We start from the raw sequence: 13,237 nt of genomic DNA, 5'->3' as shown, positions 1-13,237 counted from the left end.
TACTTGCTGACCTACCTGCATACCTGAATAGGAGGGTACGACTAGGTTCGAAGAGTATGCTAAGATAGTACTAGCAAATGGTTATTCATCTATGATGACACGAGCTTGCTGTAGATCAGTCAATGCCTTGCTTGCTTCCTTACTATATTTCAAACTGATGTCTCCTCACTGTTCCCAGATTTTACACCGTATGCGAATGATGAGTCTCCCAGAAATCATCCGACACCTATGACAACCCACTGCTCTGGCTCGGCCAGTGTCTTGGTTCTCAGGATTAGCTACTTTAAATATGGGGAAGGTACTACGGTGAACTCAGGTGTGCCATTTAATGCCAGACGTACGCGAGCGATCTCACACATTGACTCGGCATTATTATAAGACATAGTGAAGAAATCATACTCTCACATAAAAATAAAAAAAAAGGCAAGCAAACAAAAGAGCCATAAAATAGCAAAAACATACAACAGAAGGGATTCGCTGGTGGTCACCCACCCAACTACTAACCTCCCGGCGTGTGGCTTAAGTACGGCTGAGCGGACGGGAAGCCCTGTTTTCCACACCCTGTGGTCGTATGTACCAGTTCTTTTGCTGATTAGCTACCTCTACCAGCTATTATATACGTGAAATAAGTAATTGCAGTCTTGCACTGAATTGTGGAAGATCATCCGATGGACCCTCTACACCCGATATGAAGATAATTCAGCCTCAAAGTAGATACCATCAAAGAGAACTAAATAATAATAGTCAATGCAATCTTTAACAAAAACCACAACATAGCCATCTGATCAATCATCGACTACAAATCTCCGACTTTGTATCCGAGACCCACAAACTCACATCAAGACATAATCAGCCAACCGACCAAAAAAAAGGGAAAAAAAAAGACATCAAACAGATGAACTATAAACCTTCCCCTCCTGATGGTCCAAAACACGCAAAATCAACAATATCCTTCCCACCACCCCCCTGATTCACCCTAGCATTTGAATACGCCCTACATAGCCGATTATCTCCAGGAGAAGACCGCCGAAGAGACCGGTGAGGTAGCCCCAGGTGCGATAGCGGATTCCGAGGATGAGTTGGGCGATGAGGAGGACGGCGAAGACGGCTGCGTAGAAGATGTTGCCGGCGAGGGAGGGGACGTAGTTGACGTAGGCGTCGGAGAGAGGGCAGGTGGAGAGGGTGCAGTAGTCGGAGGGGTCGAGGACTGTGGTGTTTGTGGTGGTTGTGTTGGTCATATCTGCTTGTATAGTAAGTATATCATGTATAGTATAGTGAGTTATGGGTGAGAAACAAATTAAAGTCAATAGAAGATGGAGATGAAGATGATATATGGTGTACAGCTGGCTCCCCATCTTTCTCATATACAGCAACACATTATATATTCTAAGGACGATCCAAAAATATCCCATCCTTTATCAACCCCTCTTGATAAGCCTCATTGAAATAAGCGAGGCCCCCCAGTATACCCCCCAATCCTTCCACCATGGCCCTGTGCCTCAGATCAGCTCAGTTCCAAGTACCATGGGTCACTGGTAAGCAACGCCCAACGTTGCTTACCCAATCTTGGCACATCTCGGAATGAACCGAGAGGTATCGGAGAGGAACAGTAAAAGCCACGATGGATGAGCTTCAATCAAGCACCGCCTCGTTGCCAAGAGAGGGATTCATATAGTAGTTAGTTTATATAGGAATAGGGTTGGGTGGATGAAGGACACGGACCCGGACGGACACGGATACGGACTTTTATAGTGAGATGGGATGGATACGGCCCCAAACGGACACGGAGAATGTGTACCCACTTCTCGTGAAGCTGCTATTTCTGTTAGGGTTGAACTAGATATAGAGTGAGGCTGTCTTGAGACTGTGATTAGGGACAGCCGTTGAGAGGCTTATTCGATCCTTTGGTCATTGAGTGTGATCAGAGGATCAGTGATTAAGGTTGGGGCAGTGGGATGATGAATTGTAGATATGTCTAGATGTTGCTGGCCAATTTCTCATGATCTTCTACTCTTGTTCAAGTCACTTTTCAGTGTGTTGTGACCCGTCTCTTCACCTCGCATCATCTGCACAATGACTCCCCGCTCAACACTCAAGACCATTCGCAATCATATCCTGCACCAAGCTGCACGCTGCCACGCTTCTCTTCCACACTTTTCCCTAGCACCCAGACTCCAGACCATAGTCACCAAGGCCCGCCAGGGTCCCTTTGTCTGCTGTCTCAGCTTCTATCTCCTCTCGACTTGTCTCTCATGGCTCATCTCAACATTAAAATTCTCCTCTCAATTACACGCCCACACCCTCTCTTCTGACATCCTTTACGCATATGAAACCCCGCCCTCGGCAATCACCACAAAACCATACCAATGGGCACCTCCACCATCATGACCTCTTAATACCACTCCCTCATCCATTCCTCCCATCATCCACCGCATATGGCGCGGTGACCTCACCAAGCCCATCCCCGAAGAATACATCAATGCCAGCTCCTCCTGCCACGTCCAGAACCCCGCATACGAGCAATACATCTGGACAGACACCACAGCCCGTCAGTTCATCGAAGCATACTTTCCCTGGTTTGCACCCATATACAACGACCATCTTCTTCCCATGCAGCGCGTCGACGTGCTCCGGTACTTCCTCCTCTGGTATTACGGGGGTGTGTACCTAGACCTTGAAATCGGGTGCCAGTGGCCATTTGCTTCCTTGTTAATGGGTGCAGAGCAAGAGGGCAAGGTGCTGCTGCCTCAGCACTGGCCGTACGGAGTCGGGAATGAGTTCATCGCGAGTAAGCCGAACCATCCGTTTGTGATCAAGGTGGCGTTGAGTGTACATGAGCATCGATGGGGATTTGTGCCGGCGTATGCCATGGCTTTTGTGAGTGCTGGGGCGGTGTTGGTGAGTCGGGTGCTGGGAGTGTGGTTGTCTGCTGTTGGGGGTGGAGTAGGCATTGTGCCCGAGGACATGTTCGAAAGGACTGAAGAGGCAGTCTTTATGACGTTTGTCGGAGAAAGGCCACGCGGTGATGAGGTTGCAGTGTCGGAGTGGTTCTTTGGGAATCGGATGGGTTGGTGTGCGGCTGGGATTGCGCTTGGGGTGATGGGGTTGGTGGTGTTCGGGGTGAGGAGGGAGCCGAGGAAGCGGGGGTATACTCAGGTGTAGATAGCTATTGATGAAATTGGACTGTATTGAATAAAGCATTAATGGGATTGCTCTCGTCTTGACTGAGATAGATGGCAGCGATTTCCATCGCTCAGCGCAAGCGCTGCTCAGACGCCTTCGTGTACTCCATCCAGTCAACGAGTATCTCATCAATTGTTGCGTCGGGAAAGAAGCCCGGCCATTGCATATCATACACTTCACGGGGTATCATTGTATAATCATTTAATCCATCCAGTGGCAGCTGCGCGGATTCAAGGTGATCGTTCTCAGCTCCGGATGGGCTCATGTTACTAGGTTGTACTGGAGGCTGAAAGGAATCACTCTTTTGTCTTGATAACATCCGATTTTCAAACCACCACTGAACTCGCTTCAGACGCTGTTCATAGTGATAGAACACATCTCGGTCACCGGAGGCATCCATACTAGACGTAATCAGTGCCTGCATGCGAAGGATGCACCGACTAAGCATGCTGGATATGTCTAGTGCACGGCACAACTCCGCCGTGTGAGGCTGTATCGAAGGCTCCGACGCTGCCACAACAAGTTTGCTGGCAAGAGTCAGCGCGAAGCCAATCTGAATCCATACGGCGTTGTTGAACGCCATTTCACTGCGCAACGGGAGGCAGACGTAGTAGTCAAGTAGAGCTTTGGCCGCAACGAGACCCATCCGGAGAGCCTCGATCTGAAATGAAACTTCACGTCTTGGGCTCTGTGTACTCGGCTTATTATCGAACAAACTGATCTGGCAAAGATACAGTTCGGCCGTATAGTATTGCATGAAAAGGATATCTGTGTCATCAGTATCATGATGAAGTCCATCATAAGCTGCTTACTTACTGTTCTCATGCAACGGACACGGTAGACTAGCCCGATATTGCTCCAGCTCTAGTTTCATCTCACGAAAAGAACGCTCACTGCTTGAGCCAGGACCGTGGGTCCCTAGAATGTTCTGTGCTGAGATAGAAGTGATCTTCTCCGATAGCCGTTGAAGCTGTACTATATGAAGTAGGTGCTGGTCGGAGGCATACTCGGCATCTGTGGCCAGGAGCTTGCAACATTCATTAAAATAAGGCATGTACGAAAAGGTGCATTGCTTGTGTAGGATTTGCGAAACGCTTCGAGACGTTAACTCCAGTACTAATCGTGTAGAAGCTATCCTTACCTCGATGAAAAATAGAAAATTCCGAGAACGGCCCGTCTCTCATCATGCCCCCAAGACACCGACTCTTTGTGTTCTTCCGGATTAAAGTTCACTCGAGTCCTCCAGAGCCGATATTCAGGCGCGCGATCCAATTGCAGGTCCGTGATAATGCTGATCGCAAGATGCAGATATTGCGAGAACCGGCGTGGCCGTGAATGATATTGACACCTAGACCTGTCAGTTCGGCATACAAACATAGACTATCAGGCGTACCATGCAATGTGGACTAGCAGCCCTTGCAGCACTTCGAATGAGACTGGTCCATCAAAGATCATGCAGTCGCTAACCTTCTTCTTCACCTCTTTTTCGAGCATACGCTGCAGAGGCATGTTGTCATACAGAGTAGCCGTCAAGATGGTAAGGAAAAGAAACGGCTTGTCTTTCCTGAGGCTCTCAGCAGAGGTCTGTGGTGGGATGACTACAAATGGACAATGAGGCATAAGCGTCGCGCGGAATTCATTCAGCAGCATATTGGCGGCATCCACGGTAAGCAAGCCTTTGTCAATGGCATCTTTGGACTGTGATGCAGTCCTTGCAGGACTTTCATCAGTTGTGCTGCTATTTCTCTAGAATACGGTTAATCTCTCTGCCTAGCAAATGGAGGGTGTTGTACGCACGGGGATTGGGGATACCGACGTCGCTAGCAACTGGTCGACTTTGGTTTCGAGTAGTTCGATCCTCCTTTCACGAGATGAGCAGACAAACTACATGATCCGTGGTTCGCAACTCACTTGTCCTTGCTATCTCTCTTGATCCCTCCATTTGTGCTTCGAGACTCTGGGAAATGACACTCTTTCCCTAGGCGTTCGCATCTAGACCTAGTAAGCCAACCAAACAATCAGCTCACTCAGACAAGCTCACCGATCGCAGCTCCCGGTAGCCCCGTGGCGGATACACCGTATCTTGGCTCTGGCACAATTCTGACATGTCCTTACTGAGCCGTTAGAATACCGGCCCCTGGGACGGGAAAGCTCAGATTGGATCAAGTGAGCCATCACAGATGGAGATTTCCGCGTCAGCGCTGCATTCGATAGATCCGACGGTCAACCGGTGGTCTTGAAAGCCTGCAGGGAGTCGAGCGATCCATTCGAGTTCCGTGCGCAGACCGAGCGAGATGACAAGGGGAGCTGGATGGAATGGGACCCTGTAGACCCCAGCCATGGAGATTAAAGCAGATTAGCCCGAGTCCACCGAGGCGAAGCGAAGCTGGCAGATGCGGGGCGGAGTTTGTACCCGCCAGCCACACTAATGCCGCCCGATCACGTCCACTGCCTCTTGGCGCGTCAGCTCCCTTCCTCTCTGCTGTAAGTACCGGTTTGCATTTAGTTAGAGCACTTTGCCTGAGCTTTCTTTAGAAACTACGAAGTATAATCAATCTGAGACGACTGGGTGTCGCGTTCAGACTCCGAGGCCGTGCGATGTACCGAATCCGTGATGCTTCCTTCCATGGTTCCTCGCCGATATATACTCTCTACCAAGTGGGTCCAGTGCCAGTGCACCAGCGCATTTAGAACCGTAAGTACGAATTGGCTTCTTTGTCTGAGCTGTTGCTCGTGTTGGGAACCACCATCCAATCATCGAAGCTAACCTGAGCGAAGAATGACGCTTCCATTTGATTGAAGCTATCGCGCATGGATATGCTCGGAACTGTCTACTGCTGTTCGTGCCTGTTCCTCGGCCGGCGGCATGGACAGGGCACCAATCAGTGACGGAGTTATCGCGAGAAATCCTGTTCCTAGATGCTCTCGGCAATGCTCATGTAAAAGGGGATGTAGCTCAAGGTTCCGGGATGATGGTTCTCTCCAGGCCACTAATCATCTGCAAGCCCGGCTATGGCTTGCTTTCTATACATGATTCAATATCGAAAGAGGAAATAAGTGCGCATAGTTAGCCTTACTTAGTTTACTAGCAGTCACGATACAGTCCCTAGCCCACTGCGCTATTGAGCCGCGGAGATGACTTGGCGAGCGAATGGCTAGACTAACTCACCGTTCACTCTACTATGTACGGAGTAGCTACTGACTTATGCATGACAGCCTTCGGGGTGACTATATGAGTACAGGCGCATCAGACGACAGGATAAACTTCCCCGGGCATGCTATAGTTAATCGCCGCTTTCAACAGTCAAATAAATCTAGGGGCCAAATTGCATGAGGTCATCTGGAGCTCATAGATCAGCTTTCGATATACCCGGAGGAATCTAGACTGCGAGAACGCGAAGACGACTCCAAGTCTAGATCCAGTCTGGCGACAAGGCAAAGGTGATGCGGTTCGTATCTGCTGCCCAACTCATGGCACAATCCATCCATGGGTCTGGAGTATGGCTCGGAGTAGACTTTGTAGGAGACATAGATGTGATGGCAATATCAGTATCACCGAGAAGAATCCCACTTGCCGTAGAGTCCATGCCGACAGGATTGGTTCGGTATTCCTTTCGGAATACCACAACTGGTGACATGAAAGCTAGCTTCTCCAAATCTGATGAAGGACGAGGTGTTTAGAGATGCTGATGCATCATTGGGGGTTTATCCTGTGACGCTGTAAATTGTACAGCCAATTATAGAGTTCGAATGCAACTACCCACCAGTCAATGGCTCGACGACTCAACAATATTACTTACTAAGGAGGTAGTCACACAGTGATGGCTCCGTCTAGGCCTTGGGAGCAACGTCTTCTGCACTGCGTCGTAATCTGGGGTCTACGGGAATGTTCCACCAAATTGCCTGGCATTCTACTAAGGAGATCACGAGATAGGTACGAAGCTCCTGAGACACGATAAGGCGTACCGCAGCTTCAGGGTGCTTTGTGAAACATTGGCAGGTACAGGGCTCTCTACAAGGACGATCTTGGTGACGTTTCCACTCTTGCAGTATCGGTCAACGTAGTTCAATGGAGAGTGGTTTCCTCTCGTGGCTTATGAGATGGCGGTCTTGGCTTCGTTGGTGAGAGAATGCCACGCTACAATCGGTTGGCCGAACGGAGAAAATCCGCCCTCGATGCTAAATTAATACCCTGGCACCGATGTTTGTGAAATGGGAATCCCTCGATGATCCTGGGGTTGACCCTAATTAATTTATCGAGTTGTTTGCAGCAACCCAAGCAACCTTAAAAGGACTGTGCTATCGAATGGCGATAGAAGTCAGCAGGTGTTGGGAACGAGACAGAGTCTTGAACGGGAACACAGTTGGTTAGTAGTAAAGTTCGGCGGAGTGGATCAGAAACCGTCAGCCTCATTGAATTGAGAGGGAACCATCGTAGCCACATATGATGTATGGAAAACTCAAATGGTGGACGGATTGGACGTATAGCATGGCTCGGTTCATTAAGGGTGGTGAGGTGAGGATGCCTAGTGTGACTGGACACATGAACTACAGAGAGGAGCAGAGTGGAAGGAATGAATGGGCGAAGCAGGCAAATATAGAAGCGGACTGACTTGAATGCGCCCGAGTTTTGAAACAGCTGAGTTGACCACGTTGATTGGCCGCCGGGACGATGATCGGGGAAAAGGCTGCGGACGAATGGGTGGCCCGGATGGCATATCTCAAACCACCGGGATGGGAAAGGGTTGAAACAGGATCTTCATGGAATGTAGATTGGTTGACTAGTGGTTACTCGGGAAGGGGGAGTGCTGAGGTCATTCGGAAGGATCATGTCTCGACAAGGAGGCAAGGGGAGAGATGAAGGAGGCAGAGAACGAGTAAGTCAAGGAGAGAGAAAAACAGAAAAAAAAGAAGGGAGAAAGACTGTAAGATGGGGATGTGCAAGTTGGAAGTGGATGATGACTCTCTCTCGGTCGGAGTTGTCCCGTCCAAGAGGGATGGATGGATGGATGGATGGATGCTTTTGGATACTTTTGATTTTCTGGTTCTCACACCCACCCGTCCATCCCAATCCATCCACACAAACCCACTCTCTCTTCTCTCTGGTGTCCTTCTCCTACATGATTTTACAACGGTAGAACAATAGAGTGGTAAGTACCACCGTCGTACTTTGCAGGGAGGGGATGGGGCAGTGGATCCCCTCCCACACAGTCAGAAATACTACTAGCCACGCAGTTGATGCCCAAGTGGGCTGGACTAGTCATGTTTTCGAGACTGAAAACGGAGCCATGGCCTTGATTGGCTGTGATGCACGTCAACTGCAGCTTGACCTGGCAGTCAAGTGACGCTGCTGTGCTTTTAGTTGTGTTTTCTGTCTGTCTGTCTGTTCTTTCATCAGCCCATGGCCGAGTCTGTCTGTCTGTCGGTCGGTCGGTCTTGTTCAAAGGGTCTTCGTTATTACTGTCGACCTACTTACCTTACCCACTTACCCTACTTACCATTTTCTTTCGCACGGCCATACTCAGATTGCCGGGTGCGATCAAGTAACTACCCCTACTACTACTTAACTTACTTCCTACTATACTTTCATTGTATTGTGTTACATCTCCTGCTTACTACTTCTTACTATTACTCCTTCCTACCTACTTCTACTCTATACTTCTTACCCAATCCAGTCAATTGAGACACCCCTGTCTCGCTTTCATTTATTTCCCCTTTGCTCTGCCGTCACATCAACGTGCAGGAAATATGCTAATAGCACCGTTGCCCTGCTACTACACATGACAAAAACACCCGGTGCTGGTGTTCAAAAATTTAATTAATTCCCCCCCCAAAAATACACCAACAAATAAAACAATCCAATTGTGCTCAATGCAACCTCGCAAAATCCCCGGGTGGTCCTCTTTCTCGTTTCATTCTTAACCCTCATCCGCTGGATCTCAGGTACTACTACTTTCCACCTTCTCCTTTAAGCATCAGACAACCGGGTTCGGCGATGCCTGGCGTGGCCATAACCATGGATGTCTGGTCTTCGGGCCATGGATCTATACACCAACAAGCCGCTATGAACTCAATCTCGACATCATCAATTCCCCCCAGTCTCGACCCTGACCCTCTACAGTTATCTACCACGAGTCCGGCCATGTGCCAGCCCGCATTTCCAGGAACATTGTCCCTCCACCACTATCGCAAACAACTCTCCGACAGCGACGCCTTTGCCTTTGACAGTCCAGAGGGACATATATTAAAGCGTAAAAACGCTGCTATACACCTCAATCAGACCCCGATGTATCCGCATCATTCCGCGCATCCGTTCTCCGTGTCGTCCGCGGCATCGAGTCCTCCCCCGTTGTCCCCGTCGTACTCGCCGAGCGCGATGAGTGAGCAGGGGCCAGAGAGCCTCCGGGGGTTTGCTTGTGAGTGACTATGGTTTCGCATGCGAAAGTGTCATGATGGATCAGAATGCTAACAATTATTCCAGTGTCGCCAAATGTAGAATTACATTCGTCGGACAGCCCGATATACTCTAGATCGAACCCCCATAGACTACTGGTAGGTGGTACCCCCGCAACAATTACTTATATCCTATTCACATAGGTATATAGGACACATTTCGTGACAGATTGGAGAAATACCCGGATTCAAATCCAGACCAGGAAGGGTCCTTTCATAAGCACACCCGGACCCGCTCGGACTCAATCCTATTCAACATGAAAAATCGGACTGCAACCGTTATTGATCATGGCACATCATTCGAAATCGTCAATCCTCATGAATCCCTCAACTTTGCTCGAATAGTCTCGTTTATCGAGGATGTCGACGCTTATTCAGCTCGCGACTCGACCGGCCATTACCGGGAATCTTACATAGAGACGACTGAAGAGCGGCTGACGATATCTGAAGAAGATTACCTTCGGGCCATTGCACCATTGAGCCCAGCGCCAGAAGAAGATGAACAGAAAGTCCACGAAGAGCTCGTGGGCGATACTCCGCACCAGCCCATACCATCCATCTCCGAGCGCCTACAGAACAAGGACTCCGAAGACATGGAATCACGATACTCACGATCTCCAAACTACACACAACGTCGGCCACCACCTTTGCGACCGAGGGCTTGGACCGATGAAAGCGATCTGGGGGAGCCGGGCTCCCCCATCCACGAAGACGGTGATTACCCGTCGCCAATGTCATATGCACGTCCATCGACGGCTCCGTTTCCAAGCGACGGACAAATGTACCCAGCATCGCCAGTCTCCCCTCTAGCAGGGTACTACGACATGAACCTCTGGCAAGGAGGTTCCCCCATCCAAGACAGACCCGGCATACCCCATCCGCTATACTCGAACCCTCCATCCCCCTACGCCAGCCCATCACCGTTCCCCTCGCCGCACCAGGCGCAGAAAATCCACATCCACCACAACATATCCAAACGCTCGCTCGAGAAACGCAAAAAGAACAACAAGGCCAATGCGGGGCCACTAAACCCCTTTAAACGGCTATACAGCATGTTTCGAAAGAAACGGCAGTAACCCGTCGGAAAACCACCCGCTTCTGCAGCAACACTCATTACGATACCCTCACCGCTCCTTCAGCTCCTCTGTCTTTTTCTGATTTATTGCCCCCGCAGTAACTTCAGCTCTACTTGATACTTTCGGCTCCGCCACTTTCTCTCTTGTATGCCGCGGATCTGCTGCTCGCCTGCTTACCTGCCGTCTGGTCTGCATGTGCATATGCAGCATCCGTACATGCAGATATGCAGCCATGATTTCCTCAATTGCCCCATTTTACTGTTTGACCGACTAATTGACTGATTGATTGATCGCTACTTTATGAGCCACACGTACCCGTCCCGCCTACCCTCCCCATTGCTCTCCACTGTGGTTTTCCATCTCGGGGATGTTTTCCTTTGACAGGAATCCCGCGGGACTAAAGCTATACTTTTCCATTGTTGATATTGAAGACGACTGGGTTCCATGATGCAATGCAAATAGATCTCTTTCTTGTCTTGTCTTGTCCCTTTTCCTTTATTTTTTATTTGTTATCGTGAACCGTTGCAAGCCTATATTCTGCTATGCTTCATCATGCTATATATGCTTCTATTGTATCACCTATGGTTTACCTGGTTTACCACTACTACTAAGACTGGAAATATAACGGGCTGAGAGATGCAAGCCGAATCCAAATCCGATCCGATGGAACATGAATCGTGGATGTGATGAACAATAGTAGAACACCGGTAATGGTAACTGTAAGGGTAATGGGTAAAGGGGGAAAGAAGTATATATTTACAGTGTAAATGTGAACTAATACATGACAGATATTGGGTACAGCACACGACGATGGAAGGGATCAAAACAGAACAGACAAGTAGTAAGACAGACAAGTAACCGGGTACACAATCTGGGTATCTTTCCTTCTCAATGCGCATACAAAAAGCCCGAACCCTGAGAGATGACGATAGATCCAACAAAACAGATAACAGATATATCATCAAAAGTATGAGAGAATACAAGGATAGGAAGAAGAGAAATGAAGTGAAATGTGGAAAGACAAGAAGAAATGAAGAAAGAGAATAGCAATTACTCCTCTGGCCCCTGCTCCACCATAGACGCCAACGCCGCACTCACAAGGCTCTTCCGTCTCAAGCCCTGCTCGTTCTTCTTGTGCATATCGCGCGACGAGCAGTGATAGCTCTTCTCAATGCGATGTGACGACGCCAACGCACTGACGCTGCTCTTCCGACGTGCCCGGGTCTCCGGACCAGCTGATTCCGCTGACGCGGCTGAAGAAGCCTGGCCACGGAACCGATTCCGCGACAAAGTCAGGGCACGTCTCCGCGGCGAAGTCTGCGGCGGTAGCGAACTGGGGTGATAGTCCTCTTCACAGATGGAGTCCCTGCATATGGCCGAACGCATGATCTCGTCATCGGACACCAGAGCAAGACGAATCGCCTCCACGTCAGACTGGTTGCATTGTAGACGGGAGATTTGCTGTCTTTGGGCCCGGACGGTCCAGGCGTCTGACGATGGAGCGGCTGTAGTGGCGTTGCCGTTCAGATCGATGTTGTCGGCTGCGGGGAAGTCTGCGGGCACGGAGGTAGGGCTCAGGAACGGCGAGCAGGATTGCGGAGAGAGGGAACCCGAAGTCAGGGACTCGTCATCGTGATCTGTGTCTGGCGGGGTGAGGACGTAGCCGGGGAACTTGGACGAGATGCCCAGATCCGATGGAGTTGGAGAGGCCGGGCGATCGAAGCGACCGGCTTCTTCGGGCTGCAGGCCGTTCGGGTTTTGAAGGGTGTGCTCGTGAAGTTTCCGCGTCAGAGTGCTGATAGAGAGCCGCTTGTGATCGTAGGCAGAGAAAGGCACGGAGGTGGGTGGCTGCTGTGCGGAGCGGAAATATGAGGAGCGAGAGCGAGACGCGGTCCGGGGGAAGCGATGGGAGCGCGGAGAGGGACAGCGCGACGACATGGGAGAGATGAGGGAACTGTCGCTGTCGACCATGAGGCGGTCATCGCCATCGAGCGCCAGGCGCGAGGGCCTGGTAGACGACGGAGACGAGAAGGAGAAGTCCTCGAACATGGTGACGGAGTCTCTTGTCTCGGGGTTGGGAGTCGAGACGGATTGGAGGATCCAGATGACCTTTTTAACAATATCTGGCGAGAGTGCGAGAGAACCCTGTGAGGCCTGTGTTATCCGGACCAGATGGATGGGATGGAGATGGTGGTCGACGGATAGGCTATCTGGACATCAGGGGAGCCCTGGTAGGAGGGAGGGGGAGGGAAGAGAGAGGGCGCGTTCCCGAGTTGCAATATAAGGCGAAATCGCACAGTGGCCAATTCTCGTATCGGGTGGGTTCAAAAAGGGACACGGGGTCTAGTCTGGTAGACGGAAAGGGCTAAAAAAGGGAAACGAAAATTAGAAATAATATTTCACAAAAGAAATAGGAAAAGCAGGGAACGGATTAGGCACGTCGAGTGACGGTCGAACCTTGGGATGAATCTAGACGGACGCCGTGGGGAAGCGCCGCAGGGAATCAATCAACGGCGACGGTTGGG

The 13,237-nt window shown here is 50.2% G+C and overlaps 6 protein-coding genes across 6 annotated transcripts; 3 read left to right on the top strand and 3 right to left on the bottom strand.

The window, feature by feature from the left end:
• Positions 1-215: 215 nt before the first annotated feature.
• On the bottom strand, positions 216-1,238 carry BO83DRAFT_430778 (uncharacterized protein; the record flags this gene model as incomplete). Its single annotated transcript, XM_025535543.1, has 2 exons — positions 216-260; positions 999-1,238. 2 exons carry the CDS (start codon positions 1,236-1,238, stop codon positions 216-218), a joined length of 285 nt encoding a protein of 94 aa, XP_025384192.1.
• Positions 1,239-2,073: 835 nt separating this feature from the next.
• On the top strand, positions 2,074-3,162 carry BO83DRAFT_430777 (glycosyltransferase family 32 protein; the record flags this gene model as incomplete). Its single annotated transcript, XM_025535542.1, has 2 exons — positions 2,074-2,211; positions 2,458-3,162. 2 exons carry the CDS (start codon positions 2,074-2,076, stop codon positions 3,160-3,162), a joined length of 843 nt encoding a protein of 280 aa, XP_025384191.1.
• A 45-nt stretch (positions 3,163-3,207) lies between these two features.
• Positions 3,208-5,535, bottom strand: BO83DRAFT_126143 (Zn(II)2Cys6 transcription factor). Its single transcript, XM_025526066.1, has 7 exons — positions 5,225-5,535; positions 5,095-5,175; positions 4,981-5,044; positions 4,577-4,929; positions 4,325-4,531; positions 4,000-4,277; positions 3,208-3,951 (listed from the first exon to the last, which is right to left on the bottom strand). Exons 1-7 carry the CDS (start codon positions 5,356-5,358, stop codon positions 3,254-3,256), a joined length of 1,815 nt encoding a protein of 604 aa, XP_025384190.1. The 5' UTR covers positions 5,359-5,535; the 3' UTR covers positions 3,208-3,253.
• Positions 5,536-7,756: 2,221 nt separating this feature from the next.
• Positions 7,757-8,070, top strand: BO83DRAFT_381675 (uncharacterized protein). Its single transcript, XM_025532041.1, has one exon. The coding sequence runs from the start codon at positions 7,856-7,858 to the stop codon at positions 8,042-8,044; it is 189 nt and encodes a 62-aa protein (XP_025384189.1). The 5' UTR covers positions 7,757-7,855; the 3' UTR covers positions 8,045-8,070.
• A 952-nt stretch (positions 8,071-9,022) lies between these two features.
• On the top strand, positions 9,023-10,736 carry BO83DRAFT_126104 (oxidoreductase, short-chain dehydrogenase/reductase family). Its single transcript, XM_025526064.1, has 3 exons — positions 9,023-9,599; positions 9,665-9,735; positions 9,789-10,736. The coding sequence occupies exons 1-3, from the start codon at positions 9,179-9,181 to the stop codon at positions 10,710-10,712; spliced, it is 1,416 nt and encodes a 471-aa protein (XP_025384188.1). The 5' UTR covers positions 9,023-9,178; the 3' UTR covers positions 10,713-10,736.
• Positions 10,737-11,354: 618 nt separating this feature from the next.
• On the bottom strand, positions 11,355-12,971 carry BO83DRAFT_126106 (uncharacterized protein). The gene has a single exon (XM_025526065.1). The coding sequence runs from the start codon at positions 12,759-12,761 to the stop codon at positions 11,763-11,765; it is 999 nt and encodes a 332-aa protein (XP_025384187.1). The 5' UTR covers positions 12,762-12,971; the 3' UTR covers positions 11,355-11,762.
• Positions 12,972-13,237: the final 266 nt, after the last annotated feature.

This window comes from Aspergillus eucalypticola, assembly GCF_003184535.1.
Source record: "Aspergillus eucalypticola CBS 122712 chromosome Unknown BO83scaffold_29, whole genome shotgun sequence".
Taxonomy (NCBI): Eukaryota; Fungi; Ascomycota; class Eurotiomycetes; order Eurotiales; family Aspergillaceae; genus Aspergillus; species Aspergillus eucalypticola.
Note: the sequence above shows the minus strand (reverse complement) of the source record. Positions and strands in the feature narration are given on the sequence as shown.

Bases quoted from the DNA above. Each gene is read 5' to 3' on its own strand.
- BO83DRAFT_126143 (XM_025526066.1), bottom strand. From the start codon at position 5,358: ATGGCTCACTTGATCCAATCTGAGCTTTCCCGTCCCAGGGGCCGGTAT. The intron at 4,930-4,980 runs GTGCGTACAACA...ACCGTATTCTAG, and splicing joins CGTCGGTATCCCCAATCCCC to AGAAATAGCAGCACAACTGA. The intron at 4,278-4,324 runs GTAAGGATAGCT...AACGTCTCGAAG, and splicing joins ATTTTCTATTTTTCATCGAG to CGTTTCGCAAATCCTACACA.
- BO83DRAFT_381675 (XM_025532041.1), top strand. From the start codon at position 7,856: ATGATCGGGGAAAAGGCTGCGGACGAATGGGTGGCCCGGATGGCATAT.
- BO83DRAFT_126104 (XM_025526064.1), top strand. From the start codon at position 9,179: ATGCCTGGCGTGGCCATAACCATGGATGTCTGGTCTTCGGGCCATGGA. The intron at 9,600-9,664 runs GTGAGTGACTAT...CAATTATTCCAG, and splicing joins GAGCCTCCGGGGGTTTGCTT to TGTCGCCAAATGTAGAATTA. The intron at 9,736-9,788 runs GTAGGTGGTACC...ATAGGTATATAG, and splicing joins CGAACCCCCATAGACTACTG to GACACATTTCGTGACAGATT.
- BO83DRAFT_126106 (XM_025526065.1), bottom strand. From the start codon at position 12,761: ATGTTCGAGGACTTCTCCTTCTCGTCTCCGTCGTCTACCAGGCCCTCG.